This window comes from Magnusiomyces paraingens (assembly GCF_902498895.1).
Source record: "Magnusiomyces paraingens strain CBS 517.90 genome assembly, contig: contig3, whole genome shotgun sequence".
Lineage (NCBI taxonomy): Eukaryota > Fungi > Ascomycota > Dipodascomycetes > Dipodascales > Dipodascaceae > Magnusiomyces > Magnusiomyces paraingens.
In genome coordinates, this window is record NW_022474069.1 from 4,010,655 (window position 1) to 4,037,925 (window position 27,271).

Genomic DNA, 27,271 nt, shown 5'->3' on the forward strand with positions numbered 1-27,271 from the left:
AAAACGGTCTCAGCTCAACATTTAAAAATCTTCAATATCAAATTCATTAAAAAAAAAAAATTTTTTTTTGTAACTAAAATCAACATGAAATCAATTTCTTTTATCTTTTTATCTTTTTATTCTTTATTCTTTAATTCATTAATTCATTAAAAATCTTTTTGGAAATCCTTCACTATTTAATGCTAAGCAATCACACAATATACACAATATACATGATATATTACATCTCCTTTTGTAACAGAAATTCCTCCCAACAAAAAATCTTTCTATAAAAAAAAAAAAAAAAGGTCTCCTTCACACTATTTAAACCGCCAACTATTCCAACATTTCCCAATCTTCAAAAATAAATAAAAAAAAAAAAAAAAAAAAATAAAATAAAATAAAATAAAACACCCATTCTCATCCAGCTATAATGGCCGAAACTAAACTCTCTCCAGAAGAGCTCCTCAGCACTCCCCTCCATGGTCTCTACATTCCCGTCGGTCTTGTCATTGTCGGCGTCGCCATTGTTGATTGGCACTATATCCCATATGCCGTCGTAGTTGCCTTACTTATGGGAGCTTTCAAAGTCTGGCGTGGACGTAAGTATAAAAAATAGACCCTTCCTCCTTTCTACCAACCAAAAAAAAAAAAAAAAAAAAAAACTTTTTTTTATATCTTCTTCTTATTCTTATACTTTTCATTAATACTTGACTATATTTAAACATTAATCATCAATGGATTACGTTCTAACAATTGCCGAATATTTTGGCTTGGTAGGCCCCAAGAAAATCATCGATCCGGAAAAATACACTGAGTTCCCTCTGGTTGAAAAGATCCCCGTTTCTGCAAACACAAACATTTACAAGTTTGCTCTCCCAAGAAGCACCGACCGTCTTGGACTCCCTATTGGACAACACATTACAATCTCTGCTTCCATCGATGGCAAGGAAGTCACCCGTTCTTACACACCAATCTCTACCGATGACACCGAGGGCTCTTTTGAACTCCTTGTTAAGACTTATCCCAAGGGCAACATTTCCAAGTACCTTGACAACCTTAGTCTCTACGAAGGCATCAAGGTCCGCGGTCCCAAGGGAAAGATGCAATACAAGCCAAACATGGTTAAGAATATTGGTATGATTGCTGGTGGCACTGGCATTGCTCCCATGCTCCAGGTCATTAGCGCCATTGTTCGTGAACCCACAGACACTACCAACGTTAGTCTTATCTTTGCAAACGTCACTGAGGAAGACATTCTTCTCAGAGAGGATATCGACCAGCTTGCTGAGAAATACCCCAACTTTAAGGTCCACTATGTCCTGAACGAGGCTCCTGCCAGCGGTAACTGGGATGGCTCTCTTGGTTTTGTTACTGAAGACATTATCAAGACCCATCTTCCTGCTCCTGATGCTGATACCAAGATCTTCATCTGTGGTCCTCCCCCCATGGTTTCTGCCATGAAGAAGGCCACTCTTAATCTTGGTTACCAGAAGGCCAGCCCTGTTTCCAAGCCCGAGGATCAAGTTTTTGTCTTTTAAAAAAAAAAAAATATTGTATATATACATGTCTAATTAATAAATTTTTTTTTTTAACTATGAAATCTTTTGAAGGGCCAACCTGTCGTGTTTACATGCGGCTGGCTGGCTGATTGTTGATATTGATATTTTTGTTGTTGTTGTTCGTATTCCCATTTATAAATTTATGTAACAAAAAAATGTTGTAACATCCAAACATTTCTTGAATCTCCACCGGCCCGTTTTTTTTTTTTTTTAATCCTCCACGTATACAGAAAAATAAACAACCCTATATTGAAACCATCGTTTATATATATATATTAAAAAAAATTAAGAATAAAAAATAAAAAAAAATATCTCTTGGATGATCACCAAAATCTTTCTATTGGTTTATATATAGCTGCATTTATACATACCATCTGACCACAATGGATACCTCAGATGCCATTCTAAGTAGTACCACTACTATAGGCTCTGTTCATACTGCTTCTCCAACTCCACTCTCCATAAAACAACGCAAAGAAAACTTTGTCTCCGGTCTAACAGGTGGCTCAGTTTCTGAAATTTACATCTGCACCCTCATTGCTATTTCAAGTTATCTAGCATGGGCAGTTATACAATCTAGACTTGGGTTTTTCCCCGTTTCAAATACCTCATCATCATCATCATCATCTTCTTCTTCTTCAAAAACCTCTAAACTCTCCCATCAATCTATCCAAAAAATAATAGCACTACTGCTATCAATACCAACTCTCGTAGACGTCACCCTCAACTGGCTCACGTCGCTTCTATCAATTACAACTTACTCAGGGCATCCACTTTTACTCAATGCCGCTGTTCTCATTCCTACATTATACATCCTGGCTACTCGGCCAAGAAAATCACTCGCTCAACTTGAGCAAATTTCAAACCCTAGCATAAACAAAATTAACACATCCAAAGATTCTAAAGACACTAATAAAAAGGATCACCAACAACAACAACAACAACAACAACAACAACAACCCACAAACACTCCATCTTTACTTAAAACTTATCTCCCTCATCACTCATTTTTATCCGTCTACCGTGGACAAATGATGATTCTCACATGCCTCGCAATTATTGCTGTCGACTTCCCAATCTTCCCCAGACGCTTTGCCAAAGTTGAAACTTGGGGGACTTCTCTCATGGACCTTGGTGTTGGCTCGTTTGTCTTTTCAATGGGCCTGGTATCGTCCCGTGCTACCCTCTCTTCAACTTTTACAAATTCAGTAGCCCCATTTTTCTCAACCCTCATAAAAACCCTCAGAGGTGTTCTCACTGTCCTACTACTCGGCCTCATGCGCCTATATTTTGTAAAATCCTTAGATTATCAGGAACACGTCACAGAGTACGGAATTCATTGGAACTTCTTCATGACCCTTGGTTTTCTTCCTCTTTTTGTCACTATTATCGATTCCATAGCACCTCCCCGCAAACAATCTAAAGACGGGACTCCTATCAAATCCTTTACCATCCCCACTGTTTTTCTCGCCTTAATAATTGCAATTGTATACGAATATGCTCTTGATAAGCTAGGTCTTGTCGCTTGGATCATCACCGCTCCACGTGTCAACCTTTTGTCACAAAATAAAGAAGGCGTCTGTTCATTTATCGGCTACTTTTCTATTTTTCTTTTTGGAAAAGCTACAGGCTATTACACTCTCCCATCTACAGTCTCTTACAAAGCTTTGCTTTACCCACAAACCCGCAGTGAATTCCTTGCTAGTAAAAGCACCCCAGCTCAGGGGAACCCTAAAACTGCCGCCCGTGTGCGTCGCTTATATATGCTGCTAATATCCAGCTTTGCCTTCCACATTGCATACTTTACAGCCCGCAAACTGCTGCGTCTTCAAGTCTCGAGGCGGTTCGCTAATCTACCGTATGTTCTTTGGATCGGCGCCTACAACACACTCAATCTGGCCTTTTTTGCAGCCGTCGAGCTTGCTGTGTTTGGAAATCCAGATGCTTACCCGTACGAAATGTTAGTTCCAGCGTCTGTGGATAGCGTCAATTCTAGCGGGCTGTTTATTTTTCTGTTGGCTAACGTGTCGACAGGCCTTATTAACATGTCGCTTAATACGCTTGACGCAAGTCCCCAAGTCGCTTTGGCCGTGCTATCATTGTATGCATTATTTTTGTATACAGTAGGAACTGTTCTTAAGCAATTAGGGATTGTAATTCGGTTGTAAATAGTGTATAGTTTTTAAAACAAAAATATCAAGGTCAAGTTTTGCAAAACGATAGATAGATAGAGATTAAGATGGCTCGTGCGGCTCAGAGTTTCCAAAATAAGTAAAAGGTGGTGGTTAGCCTTTCAGTCTGTCAAAAGAAAAAAAAAAAAAAAAAAAAATTTTTTTCTTAGAGCCCACTGGAAAATTTCCCATCTTGAATTTTTTTTTTTTTTTTTTTTTTTTTTTGCCCAGATCATTCTTGTCAACAGATATATATAGATATATATATAATACCATATCCACACACCAAATACCCGCATAACCACCATGTCGAAGTTTGCTGTTCCAGCTCGGAAATTTAAGGCTTCCGAAACCAAAGTTAAGAAATCTACTAAAACCAAGAGCTCCGATACCGTGAGTGAGGCCAAGAAACTTGCTGCGAAACTCAAGGCGTTGGATTCTCAGAAAAAGACAACTGAAGAAAAGGTTTCAGCACCTGTTGAAACCTCGAAACCCAAGATTGCAGCCTCGACAACCAATGCTGATGGATTAGAGGAAGTTTCAGAACTAACAGAGGGCGAGGAGCCACAGACATTTGCAGAACTCGGGGTTATTCCTCCGCTATGCGAGGCATGCGAAGCGCTCAAGTTTTCTAAACCCACACCGATCCAAGCACAAGCAATTCCATGGGCACTCCAGGGCCGTGATATCATTGGGCTTGCACAAACAGGGTCTGGTAAAACAGCAGCTTTTGCGCTGCCAATTCTGCAAGCGCTGTGGCATGCACCTGCACCGTTGTTTTGCTGTGTGTTGGCACCGACGCGTGAACTGGCGGTGCAGATTGCAGAGCAATTTGAGGCCCTCGGTGCAGGAATAGGGCTGCGGTGCGCTGTCATTGTGGGTGGCATGGATATGCTGCAACAGTCGATGATGCTTGCACGTAAACCGCATGTCATTGTTGCAACCCCGGGTCGTCTTGTGGACCATCTTGAAAATACAAAGGGCTTTTCTCTCAAATCTCTCAAATACTTGGTCATGGACGAGGCTGACCGACTTTTGGAGGCCGAGTTTCAAACTGTAATGGGCCGTCTGCTCACCGCATTACCTAAAACAGGCAGACATACATACCTCTTTTCTGCAACAATGACATCTCAAGTTGACCGTCTGCGGCGCGCTTCGCTTCACAATCCAGTCAAAGTAGCTGTCTCCAGCAAGTACGATACAGCATCGTCATTACTCCAGTATTACATGTTTATCCCCATGGTCCATAAGGATACTTATTTGGTGTATCTGTTGCAGCAGATGGAGGGTCATACGGCCATTGTTTTTGCGCGCACCATTTCTGACGCTGAGCGTCTTGCACTTGCTTTACGTGAGCTTGGTTTCCGTGCAGTCCCGCTACATGGCCGTATGAACCAGGCTGCGCGTCTTGGTGCTCTTAACAAGTTCAAGGCTGGTGCACGTAATATTCTTGTGGCCACAGACGTTGCTGCTCGAGGTTTGGATATCCCGTCTGTCGACATTGTAATCAACTACGATATTCCTGATGATTCTAAGGCATATATTCATCGTGTTGGGCGTACCGCGCGTGCTGGACGATCTGGTAAGAGTGTCACATTTGTTACACAGTATAATCTCGATGTATACCAGCGTCTGGAGGCAACACTTGGCAAAAAACTCGATGAGTATAAGGTGGATAAATCTGAAGTCATGGTACTGTCAACGAGGGTTGGTGAGGCATTGCGTGAGGCTCTTCTCAAGCTACGTGAACTGGAAGCTAAACGTAGCAGATCCAGTGGCAAGAACCGGACTCGTGATGACGGCAACTTTGAGGAGGCATAAGTAATAATAATAATAAAGAAAGAAAGAAAGAAAGAAATAAATAAAACAAAATAAATAATAATAACAACTTCTATAAATTCATGCAAATCATATATAATTCATAACAACGTCTATCGTCTATCGTCTATCGTCTATCGTCTATCATTAGGCCATGCGGTTAGTAGGTTTCCAGTAAAACTTATACACTGAAAAGACAAGCACGGCCGCTGTCACAAACATAACACCAGTCGTCAGAAACGTGTCTTGGTAACACTTGAGTCCGTAGCACTGGGCGTTATTAAACTCCGGACTCAAGTTATTGTCACTGCTCATAATGCTAGCTGTTGCGCGGGCAAGTTTTTGTCCCACAAACTCTGCTGCAGACATCATGTTGTTAATGTCTCCAGGGGACGCCCGTGCCGCTGCGTTTTGATACACAGCAGCAAACAGGTATCCACAAAAGGTGGCTCCGAGGGCGGGTCCCAAGATGAAGACACCGTAATGGGTGCCGAAGCTTTCAAGCCCCCAGACTGTAGAGACTACTGTAGGGGTAAGAGAGAAGCAAGAGCCATATGCAAAGCCACTTGCAGATGAAAGAACAGAAAACAAGCTTCCTCCGTCGTAGACTGTGAAAAAGCCGGCAGATGTTGCAAACTGGAGCGCGGCAGTGCACAGCAAGGCAGCTGAGTAAATGTAGGGAAGGGGCACTTTACCATGGAGAACGTCCGACATAAGGCCCATGGATAACCGTGCAAGTGTGGAGAAAAGAGAAAAGAGAGAGACATGGGTAGCCACTGGTCCGGCTTTTCTGAGTGCAATGGGGATGGTATTAATAATCATGCCCATATTGTTGACAAACATTTCCAATGGACCTGTGGCAATGACAAACCCGGTGAAAAAGATCCACACAGTCTTGTCTGCGAAAAACTCGGGCAGAGTGATGGTATTAGGGTCACGTTTGTATGTGTTATTACGGTCAGGCTCTTCAGCTGTGAGTGTAGTATCTGTAGATTGGTAGGTAGAAGAAGCTGTATCACATGCATCATCAGATCCCAGTAATGTTTGGGAATTGTTCGAGACAACAATTGGTTGGCCAAGTTTATCTTGGTGAATTATTGGTTTTGGAGGGAGGCAGACATGGGTTGAAAAGTAAGAAACAAATCCAGTCAGGATATAGAGAATGGCGAAAAAGTTAAACACTTGGACAATTTTGACGTGGCCACCATCTTCTCCTGGGACTGTGAACCACTTGGAAACAACTTGGGATTGCCAAAGAGATGAGATCCCGAAACATGCAATGGGGATTGAGATTGAAAGTCCTGGGTATTGGGGGAGAACTTTTGCGGCACCAACCACACCACAAAAGTGAAGAGCTGAAGTGGCCAAGCCAATGGAGAAAAATGCAATCGAGAGGACAGAAATGTCGTGGTGGATGAGAAATTTGGCAAATGTAGAGATCTCAAGGCCATGGTTTTTATCCAAGTAAGCCTGGACAACGAGACCTGAGATGTAATATGCAGGAGTGAAAAGAAAGGTAGCAAGAATACCAACAGATCCTGGGCCTACTTGGTCAGCCATGTATCCGATAAGAGGAACAGGAATGTACATGCCGATTTCTGCTGCGATGGCGACGCAGTTAATATCCATTATACGTAGGCCCGTATCGTGCTGGATCGATGGCGCAAAGATAGCAAATAGTGAGATGGAAGCAGCACAGAGATTACAGGTGAATGCCAGTACAAAAGCTAGTACGTTGCGGCCTGTTGCAGGAGGGTATTTTGATATGGGCTTAGCGGAGTTATTATTGTTAGTATTAGTAGTAGTATTGGGGACCAGAGGCGCCGACTCGTCGGTCGGATCGCAAGAATTAGAGGACAGAGCCATGAGAAGGAAATCAATAGCAGGGTATTGAAATTATAGAGAAACAAACTACCAGATAAGTTGTTGTTGTTGTTGTTGGTTTTTGTTGATAGAAAAAAAAAAAAAAAAGAAGAATTTTCTATGGAATGGCGATAGAAGAAAAAAAAAAAAAAAACTTTAAAATGGCCTGTGGAGACCAAATTGTAATTTTTATATTTAAAATACTTAAAATATTTTGTTTAAGTTCCCGCTCCGATGGCAGTGATGGCGGCGGCCACAGCGGGTAATTTTTTTTTTTTTTTTTTTTTTTTTAAAAAAAATTTAAAAAGTTTAAAAAATTTAAAAAATTTAATTTTCAGTCAGAGAATCAAAAATTTTCAAATTGCCCACCTACCACCAAAAGATTTAATTGCCAGCCAGCGCCACAAATATTCACGAGACTCACGCTATTTTATTTATTTATTTATTTTTTTTTTTTCATCTCGTTATATATAACGAAATTATAATTAATAATTAATAATAATTCTTAGAAGGTTCTTTTAATTAATTAATTTAAATAATAAGATTCCTTTATCATTATGTCGGATCGTCTCACTCAACTTCAAGTTTGTGTGGACCAGGTATGTCTCCTATTGATGAATGTTGAGTCGGGTCCCCCATGTCCTTTAATCAACAATCACCACCGGCGGCTATCAAAATAAATAACCAAATTAACATGTATTAACACAAAAAAAAAAAAAAAAAAAAAAAAAAGCTTCTCAAACAATACTACTCTGCACTCAACTATATCAACAATTCCAATGGCTTTGAACCTCTAGGCTCAGAACCTCCCGCTTCAGATCCTCAAGTCAATTCCGTACCTAAAGAAAAATTCCGTGAAGACCTCACAGAATTGGCCCGTGACATTGTTCTTAAATCAAAACAAATCGATCTTCTTATAGATAACTTACCAGGAGCAGATTCTTCTGAGGATGATCAGATGGTCCGTCTGCGTGAACTCGAGAATGAATTAGAATCTGTCGAAAATGAACGTCAGCAAGTTCTTGTAGAGTCAAGCATTTTGCTGGCAAAGTGTGACGACCTTATCATCAAAGTGGCTTCTGATATTAGTGAAATTCAACGGTCTTAATGCATTAAAATATCTTTTTTTTTTTCATCTATTCATTAATTCATTAATTCATTAATACATTTATTATTTACAAAATCTTCATGGTTCTGTTGATTTCTGCTCTTCTTGTTTCTGGTCCTTCATAACAGCTGATACACGTTTCTCAAGCTCCTGCAGTCGGACCTCTATAGCATGTGCTTTCAGGGCTTCAGTCACAGCTTCTCGAAACCCGGTCTGTGCCTGCATCAATGTGCCAGCATACCCACTTGAAAACCCACCAGCAGCAACAATAGGCTTTGATTTCGTATCATCTTCTTGTTTTAAAGATAGCTGTTCTTTTTCCGAAATTCTTTATTTTAGTTAGCTAGCAATTATAAATGTAAAGGGATATTAATTCAACTCCCACCATAATAATACTCAATACTCTTAAATACTCACTCAATAACTAATCCAGCATCGGTTTCTCTCTCATCAATGGAATACCGGTCTAGCGCACTTCGGGCCCGCGAATTTGCCAGTCCAAGATCTAAAAATGCCTAAAGATCAGTCAGTTATTGTCAAAATCCTCATCATAACCTCCTTTTTTTTTTTGTTTTTTTTTGTTTTTTTTTTTTTTTCTCTCTCTCCATAACTCTACTCACATTTACAAAACTCTTGCCACTTGCTGCCCTGCTTACTGCATACCGATCCAACTCATTAAGATATTCTTCAATCACAGAATCTTGTTCTGCTTGTAACTGGTCGGTAGTCATTTGTTTTGTGATTTTGTTTTATTGGGTTTTTGAAAAAAAAAAAAAAAAAAAAAATTCTTGTATTAGTTGTTGGAATAAATTTAAAGTGATGAGCCCTGAATTTGGTGGTGGCGATATGCCAGAAAAAAGCAGCACCAGCCAGCAGCACCAGCCCCAGCAGCAACTACAACAACAACCAGCCAATTCTACTGTCATCATCGAAATTGAACCTTTCAAATTACTAGCCCATCCAGTTTTTTATCCAAAAAATGAAAAGAAACGCAAGGCAGAGAGTCTCAAAGATGATTCTGATGATATAATTGTATAACTCCTGTCTTTTTTTATTAAAAAAAAATTGTCATATTCTAAATACTATTTACATATACACGTACACTCTATGGCTCATCCAAAAAGGACCGGCCATTGTCGATCCCGCTATTCTTCTCAATTACACCCCAAAGACGATCCATCTTGATGCCACCAACATTATCAGCAACATACATAGGTAGCACCTCTCCAGACTCCGGGTCCTTGTACTCCCATGTCACCCAGCCCATGCGATCACTCACAATCCGAATATCCTTGACCTTGATCTGGGTCGCATGCACTGACCGACCAAACGCTCCAATCTGTTCCACCACCAAAGTCTCGTCTTCTGTCAGTGTCTCATAGGTATATGATTGTGGCTCTTCATCAGTATACTCCAAGCCGTCCTCGCCTGTTCTTTTGTGAATCACCGGTGGTAGTCGCTCATACAATCGGAAAATGCGTGTCACATATGGTTTCGAAAGATACTGGAAAAATGGAATTGGAAGTAGCAATGGAACAACACCAAGGGTCGCCGCCAGGGCAGAAACTGAGGCTGTGGTTGTGGCAAGGTATCCAATATATCCACTCAGGGCAGCCAGACCTAATGATGCACGCTTTGTAAATGCAACTTGGGGACCGGCCGGTGCAACGTAGATCGGCCAGTTACTCAATCGGTACTTGGCTGTGTTGAGGGGTTCAGAAAAGTATCTGCCAGGACGTCTAATCCGAGGCACTCTTATCGGCTCATCAGGGAAGTTGGGGTTAATACCCTCATCGCTGCGAACAATAGTGGTGGTGTGGAATCCTTTCCGGGAAAACAAGCATGGTCTAATGCTGTTTCGTGCAGACACCAGTCTGAGCGAAATCATTTGTCAGTTTAGTGTGTATGTATATATATATAAAATATATATTGACTACTAGATCGGTTGTCGTCGTCTTCGTCGTCGTCTTTATCGTCGTCGTCGGCTAGCTTTTGTGCTGATGATGACTGGTGGAAAATTTTGGGAGAGAGAGAGAGAGACCTAAAGAAGGGACCCTCCCATGTGCTACTCTCCTAGTCCTAACAGCCGGTCCCAGATATACGCAAACATGTGCTGTCGTATACACAGTGTCTCTGTTTAAACAAGATTTTCATTTTTGGTGCAGACAAATTTCTTTCTTTCTTTCTTTCTTTCCTTCTTACTTTCTTCTACCATCTCCAACTTTGACATCTAAAAAGTCTTTTTTTTTTTCTTTAAAACTACGGCCAAATTCAATTCTTTTAAAACCTCTGGGAAACTCCCTGGTTACGTCTGCCTTTTTATTTATTCAAATATCCAACTTTTAACTTCTTGGGACCCTATTTTCTGGAACTTTTTATCCCATCTTTATTATATACTTTCATCTTTTTTTTTCTCTTTCTTTCTCTCTCTTAAACAAACCCAATATATAAAAGAAGTAGACTTGCCACTTATAGTTGTCACTACCTCTTTTATTTTCTATTTTGATCAATAACTTACTCCCCCCTTTCCTTTATGCCTTCTTCAGTATCTATCCCATCGTCTCAAATTCAAATAACTCATATTTCACCACAGAAATCCACATCAGAATCTGATTTACCTTTACCCCCCTTTTCCCAAAATGGTTTCTTACAAGACACTCACCAGCTCACGTCTCCAGAGCTTTCTGAAGACAACTCTGATCTCGACCAGAATTCAGACTCCAAACTAAACTCTGTCCATCTTCCCAGCGAAATCATGGTTAACATTTTTTCTTGGCTCGATCTTCGCTCTTTGGATGCTGCAGGCCTCGTATGCAAGCGTTGGTATCGCATAACATCCGATGAGTCAGTCTGGCGTGCTGCTTTTAAAAATACTTTTGAAGGCCACGAAAATTTTTCCCGCATCACTTCTAGTGTTTCTTGGAAAACAGAGTTTATTGAACGTACCAGTGCCCTTAAACGATGGAAAAAGGCCTCTGGATCTAGAAATATTTCTTTTAAAGTCCCCCTCCAGGACCTGACAAGAATTGCCGTGGACTTTATTGGTATGAGAATCATCTCCTTTTCACTAATGAATGAACGCGGTGTTGCTGTCGATTTGAGCAATGCTCGTGTAGGGTTCCCCTATATTCGCACAAGCAGATTAGGAAATGACAATGAAGACATTTCAGGTATTCCTGATGTCTCCAAATTCGGAATGGTTTTTCCATTTACTAATGGAAGAGTCACAACTGTTGCCTTTTCTCGTGGTGTTTCAGGCCGTGAATTTAAGCGTTTCCCTGTGACTCATGAAATGGCAGCAGTTACTTCTGCTTGGACCAGCAAAACTATTTCTCCCAAGACTCCAAATGCAATCACTTGTGTGACTGGTGATTCAAGAGGTTCCGTTAAGGCTTGGAACTTTCTCACGGGCGAAGAATTATTTAAGTTTACTCTTCCATCTTGGGAAGAAGAGCCTGCTCAAACAAGCAGAAATACTGGTTATATGCCCTTTGGAGATCTTACACCTGTTGTCCATATTGATTCCGATAGTGAAAAATCAATTGTTGTTTGTGATAATGGTGGTCGTATTTTCCATTACCGCAGAGATACTAAGGATCTTACATTTATTGGAACAACCCCAATCAACATGGAATCTGAAATGCATCTTCGCAATGGTTACTTCACTGTGGACTTTACTGCCGGTTATATTCTTTCACATGAAAATGATCATATTGTTCGCTATAGACTTGAAAAACAGACTGCATCTTCTGAAGCTAATGTTGTCAAACTTGTCACTGGAAATATCACTCTGGACAAGCACATGCTTGGTCCATTTAACTTGGATGAATCCTTGTACACTGGTATTGCTACTTCGACCACGCCTAAGCTGCTTCCAGGCCATGGATCAAGATTTCTTGCTTCTTTCACTGCTGACAATCAAGTTCATGTATGGGATATGCGCCAGCCAGCCAAGTCTAGTAACGATTCCATCCCTGAGATTCGTCCTCTTTATTCTATTGAAAATCCATTTTCAAAACAAGCTGAGGTCACTGGTGTTGCAATCAATTCACTTGTATTGGCGATTTGTTCCAGTAGTGCTAATGTCATGATTCATAATGCCCTAACAGGTAAACGCATTCGACTTGCTACTTCTAGATTCCCCAAAAAGATTTTGGATTTCAGCAGCATGGGTGATAGTCCTGCTTACCAGGTTGTTTTAGATCCCGATGCTACAAAATGTCATGGTGTGTTGGCTATCAATAATGCAGTTCAGTACTTTAGTTATGGTGTTACCACTACTGGTCAAATGACCAAGTCCAAAGGTGTTAAGAAGCGCATGGCTGGTCACCGTACTGGAGCAGCGCCTGCTGGTCCTCGTAATGAAGACTTGCTCAAGGACATGGAAGACGAATACCAGATTGCTAAGGAAATTGTTAAACGCCAACAAAATGAGGAGCGTCGGCGTAATAGCGCAAGTCGTGCTAGTCGTGATAGCAATCCAGAGACTGCCTTTTTGGATGAGATGACAGAGGAAGAACAACTCAAGTATGCTCTAATGATTAGTCAAGACGCTACTGGTTCTTCATCTAGCACGCCTTCTGGGTCAGGCTGTGCTATTATTGACGAAGAAGAAGAAGAAGAAGAAGAAGATGATGATGATCTCAAGGCTGCCATTGAATTGTCTTTAAAGGGTGTTGAAAATACAGACAACTCTGTTGAAAGTCACGACAAAGACTACGATGATTACGATGAAGATATTTATTACAAGGAGTCTGGGTCTTCAGGTCGTCAGTCATTTTCAGAAAGTTCTTTGACAAATGGTGATGGAGGATTTTTTCATGATACTATAGAGGAAGAAGATATTGATGAAGACTTGGCTTTAGCTTTGCGATTGTCACTTATGGAACAATAGCTTTATTAAGTTTCCCTTTTTGGAAGTTTTTTTTAAAATAAAGAAAACATATAAATTGATGTGAATTTTTTTTTTTTTTGCTTCTTTTTTACTTTCTTTTTTGATTCTTTATTCTTTATTCTTAATACTCCATAGCTTTTATTCATATTTCAATTATCATTTTCTTTTCCAATTGCTTTTTTTTTTATATCCTTCTCAAGCATATCAAAAGCCAATCTTTTTTTATCTATATTTCTTTTATTTTTTTTATTTTTTTTTTATAAACTGAATCTTTATCTCTTTATCACAACGATAAGTTTGTTGCCAATAATATACTTGATCAATCATGGCTCTTGAACTTGCAATTTCTCCAATTATGATTCCCTTGGCTGTTGCAGAAGCCACTCTGTGCCATTTTCACCGGCAATCGAGTCGATACAATCCCAATTGTGTACCGATTGATACAAGTAACACACGGCTATATACTGTGGTCCCACTAAAGCCTACAGCCCTACCCACGGGGGTTTTGAATAAGCTTTTGGCCAAGGATGAAGTGTTTCAAGTTATTGACGTTGAAACTGGGGTTGCAGTTTATGAGTTTCGTGCTACTTCCAAGTACTCAAAAGCCATTTTTGATTTTGTAGAGGCTTATAAACCATCAATAAAGACTGTTCCATTGGGAGTTGATGCATCTGGAACTTCCTCCACAGTTAATAATGATGATGAAAAAGTAACAGATTTACCCCCCATTGCTACAATCAGTGCAGGCATTTGGAGTACAATTGATTTTAATAAGTCTGCAAACAATATTGGTATGCCTCATTTTTACCAAGGTGTAAATCAAATTTCACACCAGTCTGATTTTTTAGACAATTATCGAGTATTTGAGCTGTCGGATGGGAATATCTATCAGTGGACTAAGCGTGGTATGTTTTTGGAACGGGTTTATAACTTGGGACAAAAGGATAGTGAGATTCGTGAACGTTGTGGTGGTGTTATGATGGGTAATGTTCGACGGTTTTATGAGTCTCGGGGCCAATCATTTAATGGTGATTATTCAGGTATTGGTCAAGCTAGTCAAGCTGGCCAACTACCAATTCCACAGCAACAGCAACAGCAACAGCAACAGCAGGCTGACTTTTTTGCTGTAGTTGGAGGGTCTGGAACTGGGTTTTCGATTGAGATTGATGAGAGCAAGGTTGACCGAGAAGTAGCGCTTATGACTGCCATGGTGAGCTTTTTAGATCACTGGAACACACTTTTGGGTGTTGGCGGGGTTTACTACAAACTTAAGACTGGCGGTGCAGGTGAAGTTCCCTGGCGCCGTATTTCTCGTCACTAAGAGAAGTAAAAAAAAAAAAAAAAAAAAAAAAAAGTAATGACGAGGTTTATGCTATAGAGTAGTGTATATGAAGTTTATTCAAGAGTAATTTGAGTAAGATGATGAAAGGTGGTTTATCTTTATTTTTTTTTTATTTTTTTTTTAATGGGCAAGCAAAGGATTATATATATATATATATAGATAAGAGCCTCACAATACTGTTTTGAGTAATGATTTGTAATATATTTCCTTCCCTCCACCCCACTTTATTTTTTTGTTTTTTTTATTGAAGAGCAAAAGATTTTTTTTTTTTTTTTTTTTTTTGCTGGTGATGATTAGAAAATTTAAATATTGGCTTTTTTGGAAATGGTGGTGGTGGTGGTGGTGGTGATAAGAAAAAATAAAAATAAAATAAAATTTTTTTTTTTAATAGTAATAAATATTTTTATTCCCACCAAAAACAATTCTATTTTTTTTTTTTTTCTTTCCATCTTTTTTCAATTCATTTCTTCTATCTATAAGTGAGACTTTGATTTATTTGCAATTTCCGTTTATTCTTTATTTTATTTATTTTTTATTTTTTTTTTTTTGAACCAATTTTAAAACACAAGAGGTGGGGGGGAAGAATCTTAAAAAAATTAAAATACCGCGCACGCAGTATTTGCACCCATGAGTGTGCTACAAGATCTCAGTATCAACACTGAAAATCGCGACAAGTTGCCTGTAAATAGTTATAACAGCATTGTATATCTTTCAAATCTTTCAAATCTTTCAAAACAGCCTCGTTTTTCAGAAATATCAAAACCTAGTCTAACAAACAAGCTTGAATCACTACTACCAAAAGAAGAAACATCGATACCTTCATCAAACAAGTATCCTGGGAAAATGGCTGAATTAACTCCAAAAACAAGACCCCGCACGCATGTTAAAGAAAAGCCTGAAAACCTTTTTTTAATTGCACCGACGGAAGAAGAAAAGCCTATCCATGATTCCTGTCGCATAAGATTTAAAGAAAACTTTGATTTTCCGTGTGATGGCAGCAGAAGTAACAGTAGTAGTAGCAGTAGTAGCAGCAGTAGCAGCAGTATACGTTCCTTGATGAAGGAAAAAACACCCTCTCCCCCATCTGGAAAGTATAATCAAAAGTACCTTATTTTAAACTCTACTAGCCCCTCTTCTATCAGCGAAACAAGTAGTGTCATCAACAATATCGCCAATTACAGTCCTCTTGATCTCAAGGTTCGAGCAGCGCATGGAACTTTACAAAATAACCTTTATGGAGGGGAAAGTGGGGCGGCTTTACTAGAAAACGTGCGTACCCCAATAGAAGAAAGAAGTCCTGATAATGACAAAAGATCAAAAATCTATTCTCAATCTCAATCTCAAGTTTCTCCCATTAAAATGGGTGATATTCTTCCTCCAAATATCATTCTAAGCACCCGCGATAATTCTTTTGACGACAGTGATGACACTTTTGAAGATACTCCGATTGTCTTTGTAAGTTCGCAAAAGCATCCACCTAGTAATAGTACCTTTTTGTTCCCCTCATTCGAATCTGATAACAATCTTGGAATGTATGCTCCAGAGTCGTCGTCATCATCATCATCATCATTATCATCTCGAACAGGACTACCTCCACCCTCTGCATCTCCAAGAAGTTCTGACTGTTCTCTAAGCAGTCTGAAAATTCTTGAAACTATTCCAGAAGAAGACCAAATTTTTGACTCGCCGCAACTAGACGGAGTTTCTTCCAGTTTAGAGTTTGTTGATAAAAACAAGTCGTCGAGTCATGAATCTTTGATGGACAAAATCTTCACTTCAGATGATAATGAAAATCCTGGGGCTGAAACACCAGAGTCTGAGGTTTCTTCTATAAATTCCACCGATGAAAAACAAGCTGTTTTTTGTGGCCCAAATCAAAGTTTGGCCTTTTCAAATAAAAATAATGATGATGAAGATGAAGATGAAGATAAAGATAAAGATGAAGAAAAAAAAGAAGAAAAAGATTTCTGCTTTAATACCAATATTTTTTTTGAATCTTCCGAAAATCCCACCAATCCGAACCAATCAAAAACTGCTGGTAATGATCTTTCAAAAAATAATTCCGGGTCTTTTTTCCAAAGCATGCCACCTTTTGAATCATCTTTGAGTCCAGGATCATCATTTTCCGTTAAGGAACAAAAACCTTTTGAGAACCACCAATCTCTTTTCCCCTCAAAGTCTGCAACTGTCATTAAATCCATTTTAAAAAACGGGGGGTCTCCCAAAGCATCGTCATCATTATCATCATCATCATCATCAAACCAATCTTTTAATCAAATTGTGGCTCCTATAACAAATGCATCTACAATTAAACCATCAACGTCACCTCCATTATGTTCAGCTTTAGAAAATAACGAGGATAATAGAAGAGCCCCATCTTCTTCATCTTCAACTTTTTCTCTATCCACATCATCTCCAAAAACTCTAGGTATTGATTCTTTTGCCATTCTATTACTTGGAATCGTCACTTCACTTTCTTTACCAACAGTTTTCCAGCATTATAATCATTCTGATTTTCTTATTGATGTGGCCACAGTCGCAGCACTTATACTGATGGACCATTTAACAAAACGTGGTGTATGGAGCTTTTATCGTGTTTCTCTCAAGTTCAAACGGAAACAAAATTTAAAACTTTTGAAGGAGCAGTATCGTTTTTCTGAATTTTCTTCTTCTTCAAGACGCGGGACGTCTCAGGAAAAAACTAGAAAAACGAAAAATTCCAAAAGGCAAAAACAACCTCAAAAGGCAGCAAGCAGAAGCCGGCTTTTGTGGTACAATATTGTGCATACGGTATATTTTTTCAACAGTGTAGCAGTAGGTGCAATTGCAGTATTTTCTCCTCTATTTATGGGTAACATGATGATGATGGCTCAAGATAAGCTGATGAATTACGGTAATGCATTGATGAGTGACACCTTTATTGCTATTTACGTTGTTTACGAGATCATTCAAGGAATTGCAAACCTTGCTCAGCTGGAGATTGAAAACAGTTTAGATGAAGAAAGGGGTAGTGAGAAACATGGAAATCCAAAGCAGCAGCAAAAGTCGCATGGAAATCGAAAGGGATCGATACTTTACATTGAAGATATCGATGTACTAAAAAGTGACAGCGACTCTCAATCTCAAAGTGAAGAAGAAGAAGAAGAAGGTGTTGACAGAGGTGTGAAACTTGGCGAATCAATCTCCCAGCTTGATCATAGTCTTAAGGAAATTTCAAGACGGCTAATTTCCAATGAAAATGCATGGGAAAATGAGATTGATAGTCTTTGGAAGCATCAAACTGCAACGCTGAAGAGTGTGAAATCATTGACAGCATCCAAAAAACATGAAGATGAAGTACATGCTCAGATACAGCAACAATTAAGTGTTTTGCAGCAACAGCAACAAGAATTGCTACATCGATTGCAGGAATATTCTCAAAGAAGGGGGAGTGAGGGGGATGATGAAAAATCTTGGAGTCCGATAGCAAGCAGTACCAGTAAAGAAAAGAGGAGTAAATACTCTGACAAGAGTAGCAAGTATTTGGTGATTGAAAATAGTGACATGAACCGTGGTTTTCCTAACGGCAAAGTTGCTGTGGGAGCTGCTGCTGCTACTGCTACTGCGGCTGCGGCTGCGGCTTCTAGTGTCACTGGTGGTGGGATTAAATCTAACTCAGTACTTGCTTTGAATAAATCCACCAACTTTGCCGGTCTTGATAACGGGGGTGGAAATGATGGAGACAAGAAGTTTCACAAAGGTCTGGTTCAAACGAGTTTGACGAAAAACATTCAGTCAAAGAAGAAACTTGCAGCTGCCGCTATTGCAGCTACTGCGGCTGCAGCCTCGCGAATGACAGATGCAACGGCTGGTGGGGCTGGTTCCTCCACAAAATCATTGCCGCAGCTTGGTGCGTCAACAACCAACGGTCATGAAGGTCGGAAATACATGAATAAGATTTTCAATCTTGGAGAAGGCATAGCTGGAGGTGAAGGAGCATTTTTCTTGCCAAACGAGGCTCCACGACGTGCTGAAGGTGCAACTACAAGCAATATTGTCACTATGGCAGCCGTTCCTGTGTCTGGAACTGCTAGTGGTAGTGGTAGTGGCAGCAGCAATGATAGTACGCTTGTTAGTGGGACTACGATAAGTACGCCAATTCCTGTTGAGTTTGGAAGAAACGGGTTTAGAGGTAATGAAAATGGTGGTTCTGTAAGATATGCACTTGTTTCTCAAGAGTGGAAAAAAGGTTCACCTCCAATGGAACCACCACCTCAACGGTCGCGTTTCCGTTTGATGTTACGAGTGGTGGTGTTACTGTTATTTTGGCCATGGATTGTGGCGTTTCATGCCATGTTACTTCCATATCGAATTAGTTACTGGATTTTGCGTGTTTCACATCAGATTGCAGTGAATTTAAGGGATGAAGTTAATGAGAGATTAACTAAGATTTTAACTTAGCGAGATAGAGGTTTTTTTTTTTTTTTTTGTTTTTTTCTTTTAAAAAAAAATAAAACGAAATTGAAATTACAAATATATATATTTTTTTATTATTATTATGAAAGCTAATAGTTTAACCTATATTGATAAGATAATTTTTTTTTTTCATGCTTATAAACTTTCCAACTTAACACAAAAGTTTTTTTTAAAGCTTTGATTGTGATTTTTATTTTTATTTTTATTTTAATTTTAATTTTTAAATACTAGTTATTATTCAAAACTATTCTTATTCATTTGATCTTTTAATACTTCATTTTTAAAATATTTAATTTAAAGAACTTGACGATTCATTGATTGAACTTTGAATTAAAGCTAGATCTACAGATGCCACATAAGGAATCAAGCAGTCACAAAATATTTCCTTGTGAAATTAATCTTAGGGTTATTTTATTAGGGTTATTCTTTATTAAAAGTTATTTAGCAATAAACAATCAAAACCCCAACTCAAGGTTAGGGTATAATGAAATTAAATTTTTGTGTCACATGATATTTAAAGTACTAATCTCCGTCTTAAAGTAGCAGTTTAATAGCAGGGTAAGGGCTATTTTAAAGTTCCTACGTTACAACTGGGGCTGCTACCTAGGTGCCGATCTAATTAATGCCTAAGGGCGGGTGACCATTACAGTGAATACAGAACCCACTCAATTTTGTGTGTGTGTGTGTGTGAGTGTGAGTGCGAGTGTGCGAGTGTGTGTGTGTGTGTGTGAGTGTATGTGTGTGCATGGTGGCTAAGAGAAAAAGTTTTATATCTCGTCCTTCCACAAAGCTTTTTCCCTTTTCCTTCTTTTTTTTTTTTTCTCCTTTTTTTTTTTTTTTTTCTCTCTCTCTATCGCCATATTCATTAACCGTCAAGTATGTGATTATTTCTTATTATTATAATAATACCAGTATTATTTTTTTTCTTGATTTTATACTAACTTCTAATTTAATAGAATGAGAGATAAGTGGAGAAAAAAGAGAGTTAGAAGATTGAAGAGAAAGAGAAGACTCATGAGAGCCAGAAGGTAAGTTTTTCTATTTGAAATTTGAAATTTGAAATTTTTTTTTATTTTTAAAAACTTTTAATACTAACTGTTTTTTTTAGTAAATAAACGCACAATGATCTTCTTGTTGAAGCCCGTTTCTTCTGAAGTTGCTGTTGATGAATGACCTTTTCTTGATTTCGACCCAGCCACCACTTTGCCGAATCAAACATTTATTTCCAGTTTTTTTTTTTTACGAATCGTTCTTCACCTTGACTAAATTTTTTAATGTGTTCATGACTACAAGAAATCAGTTTTATTTTACGAATCTCTAAATCTAAATTGTGTAAATTACAAAAATTTTAAATAAAAATCTTCAAAAACTCTTTTAAAAAAAATTATTGGTTTTCTCTAGTATGATCTTTGAAATGAGAGCTTGAATGCATTTAAATATAATTGTCATTCGCTCATAGTAGCTTTAAATCTCTTATTTTATTTTATTTTATTTTTTTATATTTTTTTGGATTTTGGCTAGTTTTTAATAAATGAAAAAAAAAAAAAAACGGGCCTTGTTTCTATACTTTAGTTTAAACCCCATAAAAAATTATATAAAAATTGTGAATCACGGGTTGAGGTTTAGGTAACTTAGTCAGAATTGCTTCTTGATAGAAACCTCCTCATGTCTAAAAAATTATATCCTTTATATCATATATATATTTATATATAAAGGTTTTGGTCACCCCGCTTTTTCTCTTCTTTCTCTTTCTCTTTCTTTCTATTATATCATTGCTCAAAAAAAAAAAAAAAATTTTTTTTCGCACGTTTAGTGTGAAATATTATCATCATTATTATCATCTGAAATTTCTCAATCATTTTCGGATCATTAGTCTCCATCGTCTTCCTTTAATCAACCTTCAAAATAGTCAACAAAAGACGGCCGCGCAAGATTCGGCCGCCTTATAGACGTTATGGACCTGGAGTAGCTGACTCGACGACTGTTTATCTGGATGCATCCACAAACAGCGACGGCAGCTGGCGCCCTCAGGGCTCTGGCAGCAGTAGCAGTAGCAGCAACAATTCCTCCAATACCGAGCAGCCCGCACAACTTGGCAGTGCCAGAGGCGCTCGGGACTCTGGGTTCGAAAAGGTTGACGTCCTGGCGAAAGCCATGGAGTCCCTGCGTTTACAAGGCGGCCCGAAATCTGCTGCGCAATCTAGCGCCACAAACGCATCATCATCATCTTCTTCTTCTTCTTCTAGCCAAGCTAAATCCTCACGTTCTGTGTCTTTGAAAAAGACCAATCCTAATTCTTGTTCCTCTTCTGCTTCTTCAGTTTTGTCTGATAGGAATGAGGAGGAAGATGCTGGCAGCTCGACAAGTACAACGCCTCCTTCTGGTTATGACGAAGAGAAGGGGCAGACTGAAAGTTCTAAACTACAGGAACCTCCAATTGCACCCATTTTGCGACTTCCTCATGAACTTTTAGATCTTATTTTTGATAAGTTGCCACACCCGATACCTGTTTCCTTGCTATATGTTTGCCGTCGATTTTATCAACAAGCTTTACCTTATCTTTATGCGAATCCTGTTCTTAATGTGTATAATTATCAAAAGTTTGTTGCTACAATTAGTGGATCAAGTGCTGGTCCTATTGTATCTTCAGGAGCGCAAATTATCAAAGGAAATCGCGGATTCATTAGCAAGAATTACCATTCTGACAATAGTAAGCATGGCAAAGATTTGGGCTCCTTTGTCAAGGTTTTGAATTTGACCAATATTATTCAAAGTGGCAAAAATTCCTACACTTCTCGAATTTTGCGGCGCTGCTCGTTGCATTTGAAAGAGTTTTATGCGCCGCAAACAAGTTTTGGATATTCGCCACTATTAAGTTTGCGCAGTTGTCACAACCTCAAAGTTCTTGATTTGTCTCTGGTATCGGAGACTGTTGATCTTCGTTTATTATTTTCGGCGATTGGCAATGCCCAACATTTGGAAAAGCTTGCTTTCCCTCGCTCATCAATCTTTTGTCTCGAGTATGATCATATTTGGCCACCTAATTTGTGGCAACTTTGTCTTTCTGGAGGCATTAGTAATGAGTTTATCATGTCGACGACGTTTCCAAAAACTGTCACTCATTTGCTAGTTACTCACTGTCCCTTTATCAATACTAATAGCGTTTTACTTCTTCTCACTCGCTTGGGACAGCAACTCAAGACTCTCAAGGTTATGTATCCAATGCCAGTACTGCGGCCTTATGCATTGGATCCTGTTTTCCGAATTTGTCCTGCTTTGAAGGATTTTTCTGTTTCTGTTGATTATATTTCACGCCATATTTTTGACGAGATTGAGATGGTTTATGATGAACAGGAGAAGAAGTTTGTTGGTCATAATCTTGAAAGGTTGTCTCTTGACTCTTCAGGAATGCTTGGTCAAGCTCATAAGATTGATCCTATTGATGTAAGCTTGGCGATATTGGATGAGAAGTTACCAAAGCTGACGCGTATTCATGCTAGTCTTAAGTTGGGCTGGAACCCAGCTACTGAAGATGTGATGGAGCTCGCAGAGATTTTGGAGGATAGTGATGGTGGCCTGTGGATTTCGTAAAGGAAGACAGGTTTATTTGACAATGATATTATTGCATTTCTTTATTTTTTTTTCATTTAAATGAAATTTTGCATTTTTACTGTACGTTTTGTAAAAATAAAATAAAATAAAAAAGATCAAAAGTTAAAGAATGAAAAGTACAATATACGTAAATTGTTTTTTTTTTTTTTTTTTTTTATAAACTTTTAAGATTCAAACTTTTTGTACCATGAATTTTTCATTTTAAAGACATGATGATGGTGTGTCAAATGCTATTCCCAAGTTGGTAAAAAATTTTTTTTTTCAAAGAAATAATGTTTTTTTTATTTTTTATTTTTATTTTTTCTATTTTAAAAAGCAATTATAGATTGAAATTGATATATTATATTGTATGTACATGGAGAAACAAATCAATTAGAATTTAAGATTGACTTATGAGATATTCTATTCCAAGTTTTATTTTTATTTTTATTTTTTTAGAATCTTGAAAGAGTTTTATGGTGATTGAAAAAAAAATATATATATATATATATATATATATATATATAGTGTTCACGTGATTATTGTAACACGTTGCGGCTTGCAATTGCACAAGTCGATTTTTTTTTTTTTTTCTGGGGTGGGTCTTCTTTTTTTTTTTTTAATTAACCAGCAGTAATAATAATAATAATAATAATAATAATAATAATAATAGTAGTAGTACGTACGTACGTAATAATTATTATAATTATAATAATAACAAAATTTATTATATTTAATAATTATATTTATATATCCAGTGGTGGTGCGTATGTGTGTATGTCAAACCGGACACATCAGCCTTTATTTATTTTTTTTTTTTTTTTCAGGCTGGTATATTTTAGCCAGCTAATTTTGCCAATCTGTCAATTGAATTAAAAAAAAAAAATAACCCTTTCCTTCTTTTTCTTCTGTCATCCCTTTTCTCATCCACATCATATTTATATATATATATATATATATAACTTCCATTCTTTTTTTTTATTTTTATTTTCATTTGGCAGTTAAATACTCTTAATCAACCTTCATCCAATTCTATCTGCTAGATACTCTTTTTTTTTTTTTTTTTTTTTTTTTTTATTTCTAGTCATCTAGTTCTTGTTCTTGCTTGTTTTGCTCACTAAAAAGAACAAGCCAACAAAAAAAATAAAAAGATAAAGAAGAAGAAGAAGAAATCTACAACTAATTGATACAAACAACCTTCTGTTATCACTATCTTTCACTCTACTCTACTCATAAGAATCATTATATTAAAATACAATGTCAAAGTCGTCAAAAAACTCAAAAAACTCCTCGGTGCATAAGCAGGAGAAACTTGCCAATGGCCCAGTTTCTTCTATACCAGAAAAAACTGTGTTAATACCAGCAGTCCAGACCAAACCCTTCTCCAAAGAAGATCCCATCACACCTCAACAATCCTATAACTCGATCCCTCCAGCAACTCTGGCCCAAGAACGCACAATCTCTCCCCTCGACCAAAAACTACTATTTGTCCTCACCATCTTCACATCATGGGTCCGCTTTTACAAGATTTGGAACCCCCCATCAGTCGTTTTTGACGAAGTCCACTTTGGTGGATTTGCTCGCAAGTACATTATTGGCCGCTTCTTTATGGATGTTCACCCTCCTTTGGCTAAAATGCTCTACGCTGTTGTCGGCTACCTCGCTGGATTTGATGGAGAATTTGACTTCAATGCAATCGGTCTCGAGTATGGCCCTGCTAATGTCCCCTATGTTGCCATGCGTATGCTCCCTGCCACTCTTGGTGTTTTGACTGTCCTTCTTACTTACTCTACCCTCCGTGCTTCTGGATGCCACTCTTGGTCTGCTCTCTTTGGTGCTGGTCTGCTTGCCATTGAAAATACCTTTGTCACTCAATCCCGTTTTATCTTGCTCGATTCTCCCTTGGTTTTCTTTGTCGCCATTACCGTCTACGGCTTTGTCAAGTTTCAAAACTACATCCCCCTAACTAAAGACTGGATCCGTTATCTGTTCCTTGCTGGTCTCGGTCTTGGTGCTACTGTCTCTTCCAAATGGGTTGGTATCTTCACAATTGGCTGGTGTGGTCTCTTGACTCTTTGGCAACTTTGGTGGATCCTTGCTGATTTGAAGGTTACCCCCCTCAATTACCTTTACCAATTCGCTTCCAGAGCCGTTTTCCTCATTTTCGTCCCCCTTTCCTTCTACCTCTCAATGTTTGCTCTTCACTTTGTCTGCCTTGCTAACCACGGCGATGGTGCTAGCTTCATGTCTCCTGGCTTCCAAGCTACTCTCCAGCATACTACCATCCTTAAGGAAACCCAAGCCGATATCGCCTACGGCAGTGTTGTTACTCTTAGACACGTCAACACTCGTGGTGGATTCTTACACTCTCACAACCACATGTACCCCACTGGTTCCAAGCAGCAGCAAATCACTCTTTACCCTCACAAGGATCATAACAATAATTGGGTCATTGAGCGCGACAATTACAATCTTACTTTGAACGATACCTCTTATGACTTTGTTAAGCATGGCGATATTATTAGATTGACCCACATGACTTCAAACCGTAGACTTCACTCCCACAATGTTCGTCCCCCTGTATCTGAGCAGGATTTCCAGAATGAAGTTTCTGCTTACGGTTACAAGGGCTTTTCCGGTGACATTAATGATAACTTCCGTGTTGAAATTGTCCCCAAGCAGAGCGAAAAGGGCGTTGCCAGTGAACGTCTCCGTGCTTTCGATACTCAATTCCGTTTGATCCATATTGGTACTGGCTGTGCTCTCTTTTCTCACGCCGTCAAACTCCCTACTTGGGGTTTTGAGCAACAGGAAGTCACTTGTGTTAAGAGTGGTACTTTCCCTAACAGTGTTTGGATGATTGACTCTAACAGTCACCCTAGAGCACCCCAAGATGCTGAAATTGCTCACAGACGTATTCCTTCCTTCCTTTCTAAATTCTGGGAGCTTAATAAGGTCATGTGGAATGTCAATGCTGGTCTTACTAGTACCCACACTTGGGAGTCTCGCCCTGAGTCTTGGCCTCTTCTCAAGCGTGGTATTAACTTCTGGGGTAAGGATCACGACCATGTTTATCTTCTTGGTAACGCTCCTATCTACTGGTTCACTACTGCTCTCATTGTTTCTTACCTTCTTTTCAAGGGCTTTGAGTTGCTTAGATGGCAGCGTGGATATGCTCCCTTTGATAGCGTTGCTTACCATACCTTTGACAAGGGCATGTATACCTATGTTCTTGGTTGGGCTACTCATTACTTCCCCTCCTTTTTGATGGAGCGTCAGCTTTTCTTGCACCACTATCTTGCTTCTGTTTTCTTTGGTGTTTTGGCCATTGCCCAGTTTTTTGAGTTTATTGCTTATGGTGTTTTCGGTAGCATCAAGCTCTTTAAGCTTAATCGCAAGGGTATTTACATTGGATATGCTCTCATGGCTGCCTTCTTTGCCGTCAGTGCTGGCTTTTTCTACCACTACTCTCCTCTTGCTTATGCCACTGCTTGGACCAAGCCTGTTTGCGAAAGCTCCAAGTTTTTGGATATGGATTGGAACTGTGGCCGCTACTTTGATACTTATGAGGAATACTACGCTGCCGCCAGCAAAAAGGCTCTTGAAGCCAAGCTTAACGGTACCATTGTTGCTACCAGCACTGTGAATACTGGAGTCACCCAGATTGTTCCTACCCCTGTTGTTGTTAAGCAGGAAGTTCCTAAGCCTCAACCTCCTGTCTCCAAGCAAGAGGCCCCCAAGAAGCAGCCCATCAAGAAGGAAGAGCCTAAGCCTGTTGTCCCTAAGCAAGAGGCTCCTAAGCCTGCTGCTCCTAAGCAAGAAGCTCCCAAGCAACAACCTATTAAGAAGGAAGAGCCAAAACCTGCTGCTCCTAAGCAGGAAGCTCCTAAACCCGCTGCTCCTAAGCAAGAGGCTCCTAAGCAAGATGCTCCTAAGCAACAGCCTATTAAGAAGGAAGAGCCTAAACCTGCTGCTCCTAAACAGGAAGCTCCCAAACCTGCTGCTCCCAAGCAGGAAGCTCCTAAACCAGCTGCCCCTAAACAAGAGGCTCCTAAGCAACAACCTATTAAGAAGGAGGCCCCTAAGCCTGCTGCTCCTAAGCAAGAGGCTCCTAAGCCTGCTGCTCCTAAGCAAGAAGCTCCCAAGCAACAACCTATTAAGAAGGAAGAGCCAAAACCTGCTGCTCCTAAGCAGGAAGCTCCTAAGCCTGCTGCTCCAAAGCAAGAGGCACCTAAACCTGCTGTCCCCAAGCAAGAAGCTCCTAAGCCCGCTGCACCTAAACCTGCTGCACCCAAGCAAGAGGCTCCTAAACCTGCTGCCCCTAAACAAGAGGCTCCTAAGCAACAGCCTGTTGTCAAGAAGGAAGAGCCCAAGCCCGTTGCTCCTAAGGAAGAGGCTAAGCCTGCTGCTGCTGAGCAAAAGTAAAAAAAAAATTGTTTATTGACGGGGAACTTTAGTTGAGAAATAGTCCCATTTTGTTTTTTGAAT

The 27,271-nt window shown here is 39.1% G+C and overlaps 12 protein-coding genes across 12 annotated transcripts; 9 read left to right on the forward strand and 3 right to left on the reverse strand.

Moving 5' to 3' along the window:
• Nucleotides 1–412: 412 nt before the first annotated feature.
• SAPINGB_P004532 (uncharacterized protein) lies at nucleotides 413–1,520 on the forward strand (the record flags this gene model as incomplete). The annotated part of the gene is made up of 2 exons (XM_031999247.1): nucleotides 413–581; nucleotides 760–1,520. 2 exons carry the CDS (start codon nucleotides 413–415, stop codon nucleotides 1,518–1,520), a joined length of 930 nt encoding a protein of 309 aa, XP_031855138.1.
• A 404-nt stretch (nucleotides 1,521–1,924) lies between these two features.
• Nucleotides 1,925–3,709, forward strand: SAPINGB_P004533 (uncharacterized protein; the record flags this gene model as incomplete). The annotated part of the gene is made up of 1 exon (XM_031999248.1): nucleotides 1,925–3,709. The coding sequence occupies one exon, from the start codon at nucleotides 1,925–1,927 to the stop codon at nucleotides 3,707–3,709; it is 1,785 nt and encodes a 594-aa protein (XP_031855139.1).
• Nucleotides 3,710–4,018: 309 nt separating this feature from the next.
• Nucleotides 4,019–5,533, forward strand: SAPINGB_P004534 (uncharacterized protein; the record flags this gene model as incomplete). The annotated part of the gene is made up of 1 exon (XM_031999249.1): nucleotides 4,019–5,533. The coding sequence occupies one exon, from the start codon at nucleotides 4,019–4,021 to the stop codon at nucleotides 5,531–5,533; it is 1,515 nt and encodes a 504-aa protein (XP_031855140.1).
• Nucleotides 5,534–5,677: 144 nt separating this feature from the next.
• On the reverse strand, nucleotides 5,678–7,396 carry SAPINGB_P004535 (uncharacterized protein; the record flags this gene model as incomplete). Its single annotated transcript, XM_031999250.1, has 1 exon — nucleotides 5,678–7,396. One exon carries the CDS (start codon nucleotides 7,394–7,396, stop codon nucleotides 5,678–5,680), a length of 1,719 nt encoding a protein of 572 aa, XP_031855141.1.
• A 554-nt stretch (nucleotides 7,397–7,950) lies between these two features.
• On the forward strand, nucleotides 7,951–8,501 carry SAPINGB_P004536 (uncharacterized protein; the record flags this gene model as incomplete). The annotated part of the gene is made up of 2 exons (XM_031999251.1): nucleotides 7,951–7,992; nucleotides 8,127–8,501. The coding sequence occupies 2 exons, from the start codon at nucleotides 7,951–7,953 to the stop codon at nucleotides 8,499–8,501; spliced, it is 417 nt and encodes a 138-aa protein (XP_031855142.1).
• A 78-nt stretch (nucleotides 8,502–8,579) lies between these two features.
• SAPINGB_P004537 (uncharacterized protein) lies at nucleotides 8,580–9,232 on the reverse strand (the record flags this gene model as incomplete). The annotated part of the gene is made up of 3 exons (XM_031999252.1): nucleotides 8,580–8,829; nucleotides 8,919–9,016; nucleotides 9,122–9,232. The coding sequence occupies 3 exons, from the start codon at nucleotides 9,230–9,232 to the stop codon at nucleotides 8,580–8,582; spliced, it is 459 nt and encodes a 152-aa protein (XP_031855143.1).
• Nucleotides 9,233–9,606: 374 nt separating this feature from the next.
• On the reverse strand, nucleotides 9,607–10,389 carry SAPINGB_P004538 (uncharacterized protein; the record flags this gene model as incomplete). Its single annotated transcript, XM_031999253.1, has 1 exon — nucleotides 9,607–10,389. The coding sequence occupies one exon, from the start codon at nucleotides 10,387–10,389 to the stop codon at nucleotides 9,607–9,609; it is 783 nt and encodes a 260-aa protein (XP_031855144.1).
• A 645-nt stretch (nucleotides 10,390–11,034) lies between these two features.
• On the forward strand, nucleotides 11,035–13,395 carry SAPINGB_P004539 (uncharacterized protein; the record flags this gene model as incomplete). Its single annotated transcript, XM_031999254.1, has 1 exon — nucleotides 11,035–13,395. One exon carries the CDS (start codon nucleotides 11,035–11,037, stop codon nucleotides 13,393–13,395), a length of 2,361 nt encoding a protein of 786 aa, XP_031855145.1.
• Nucleotides 13,396–13,720: 325 nt separating this feature from the next.
• On the forward strand, nucleotides 13,721–14,716 carry SAPINGB_P004540 (uncharacterized protein; the record flags this gene model as incomplete). The annotated part of the gene is made up of 1 exon (XM_031999255.1): nucleotides 13,721–14,716. One exon carries the CDS (start codon nucleotides 13,721–13,723, stop codon nucleotides 14,714–14,716), a length of 996 nt encoding a protein of 331 aa, XP_031855146.1.
• A 648-nt stretch (nucleotides 14,717–15,364) lies between these two features.
• Nucleotides 15,365–19,177, forward strand: SAPINGB_P004541 (uncharacterized protein; the record flags this gene model as incomplete). Its single annotated transcript, XM_031999256.1, has 1 exon — nucleotides 15,365–19,177. The coding sequence occupies one exon, from the start codon at nucleotides 15,365–15,367 to the stop codon at nucleotides 19,175–19,177; it is 3,813 nt and encodes a 1,270-aa protein (XP_031855147.1).
• A 972-nt stretch (nucleotides 19,178–20,149) lies between these two features.
• SAPINGB_P004542 (uncharacterized protein) lies at nucleotides 20,150–22,783 on the forward strand (the record flags this gene model as incomplete). The annotated part of the gene is made up of 2 exons (XM_031999257.1): nucleotides 20,150–20,220; nucleotides 21,112–22,783. 2 exons carry the CDS (start codon nucleotides 20,150–20,152, stop codon nucleotides 22,781–22,783), a joined length of 1,743 nt encoding a protein of 580 aa, XP_031855148.1.
• A 1,257-nt stretch (nucleotides 22,784–24,040) lies between these two features.
• Nucleotides 24,041–27,208, forward strand: SAPINGB_P004543 (uncharacterized protein; the record flags this gene model as incomplete). The annotated part of the gene is made up of 1 exon (XM_031999258.1): nucleotides 24,041–27,208. The coding sequence occupies one exon, from the start codon at nucleotides 24,041–24,043 to the stop codon at nucleotides 27,206–27,208; it is 3,168 nt and encodes a 1,055-aa protein (XP_031855149.1).
• Nucleotides 27,209–27,271: the final 63 nt, after the last annotated feature.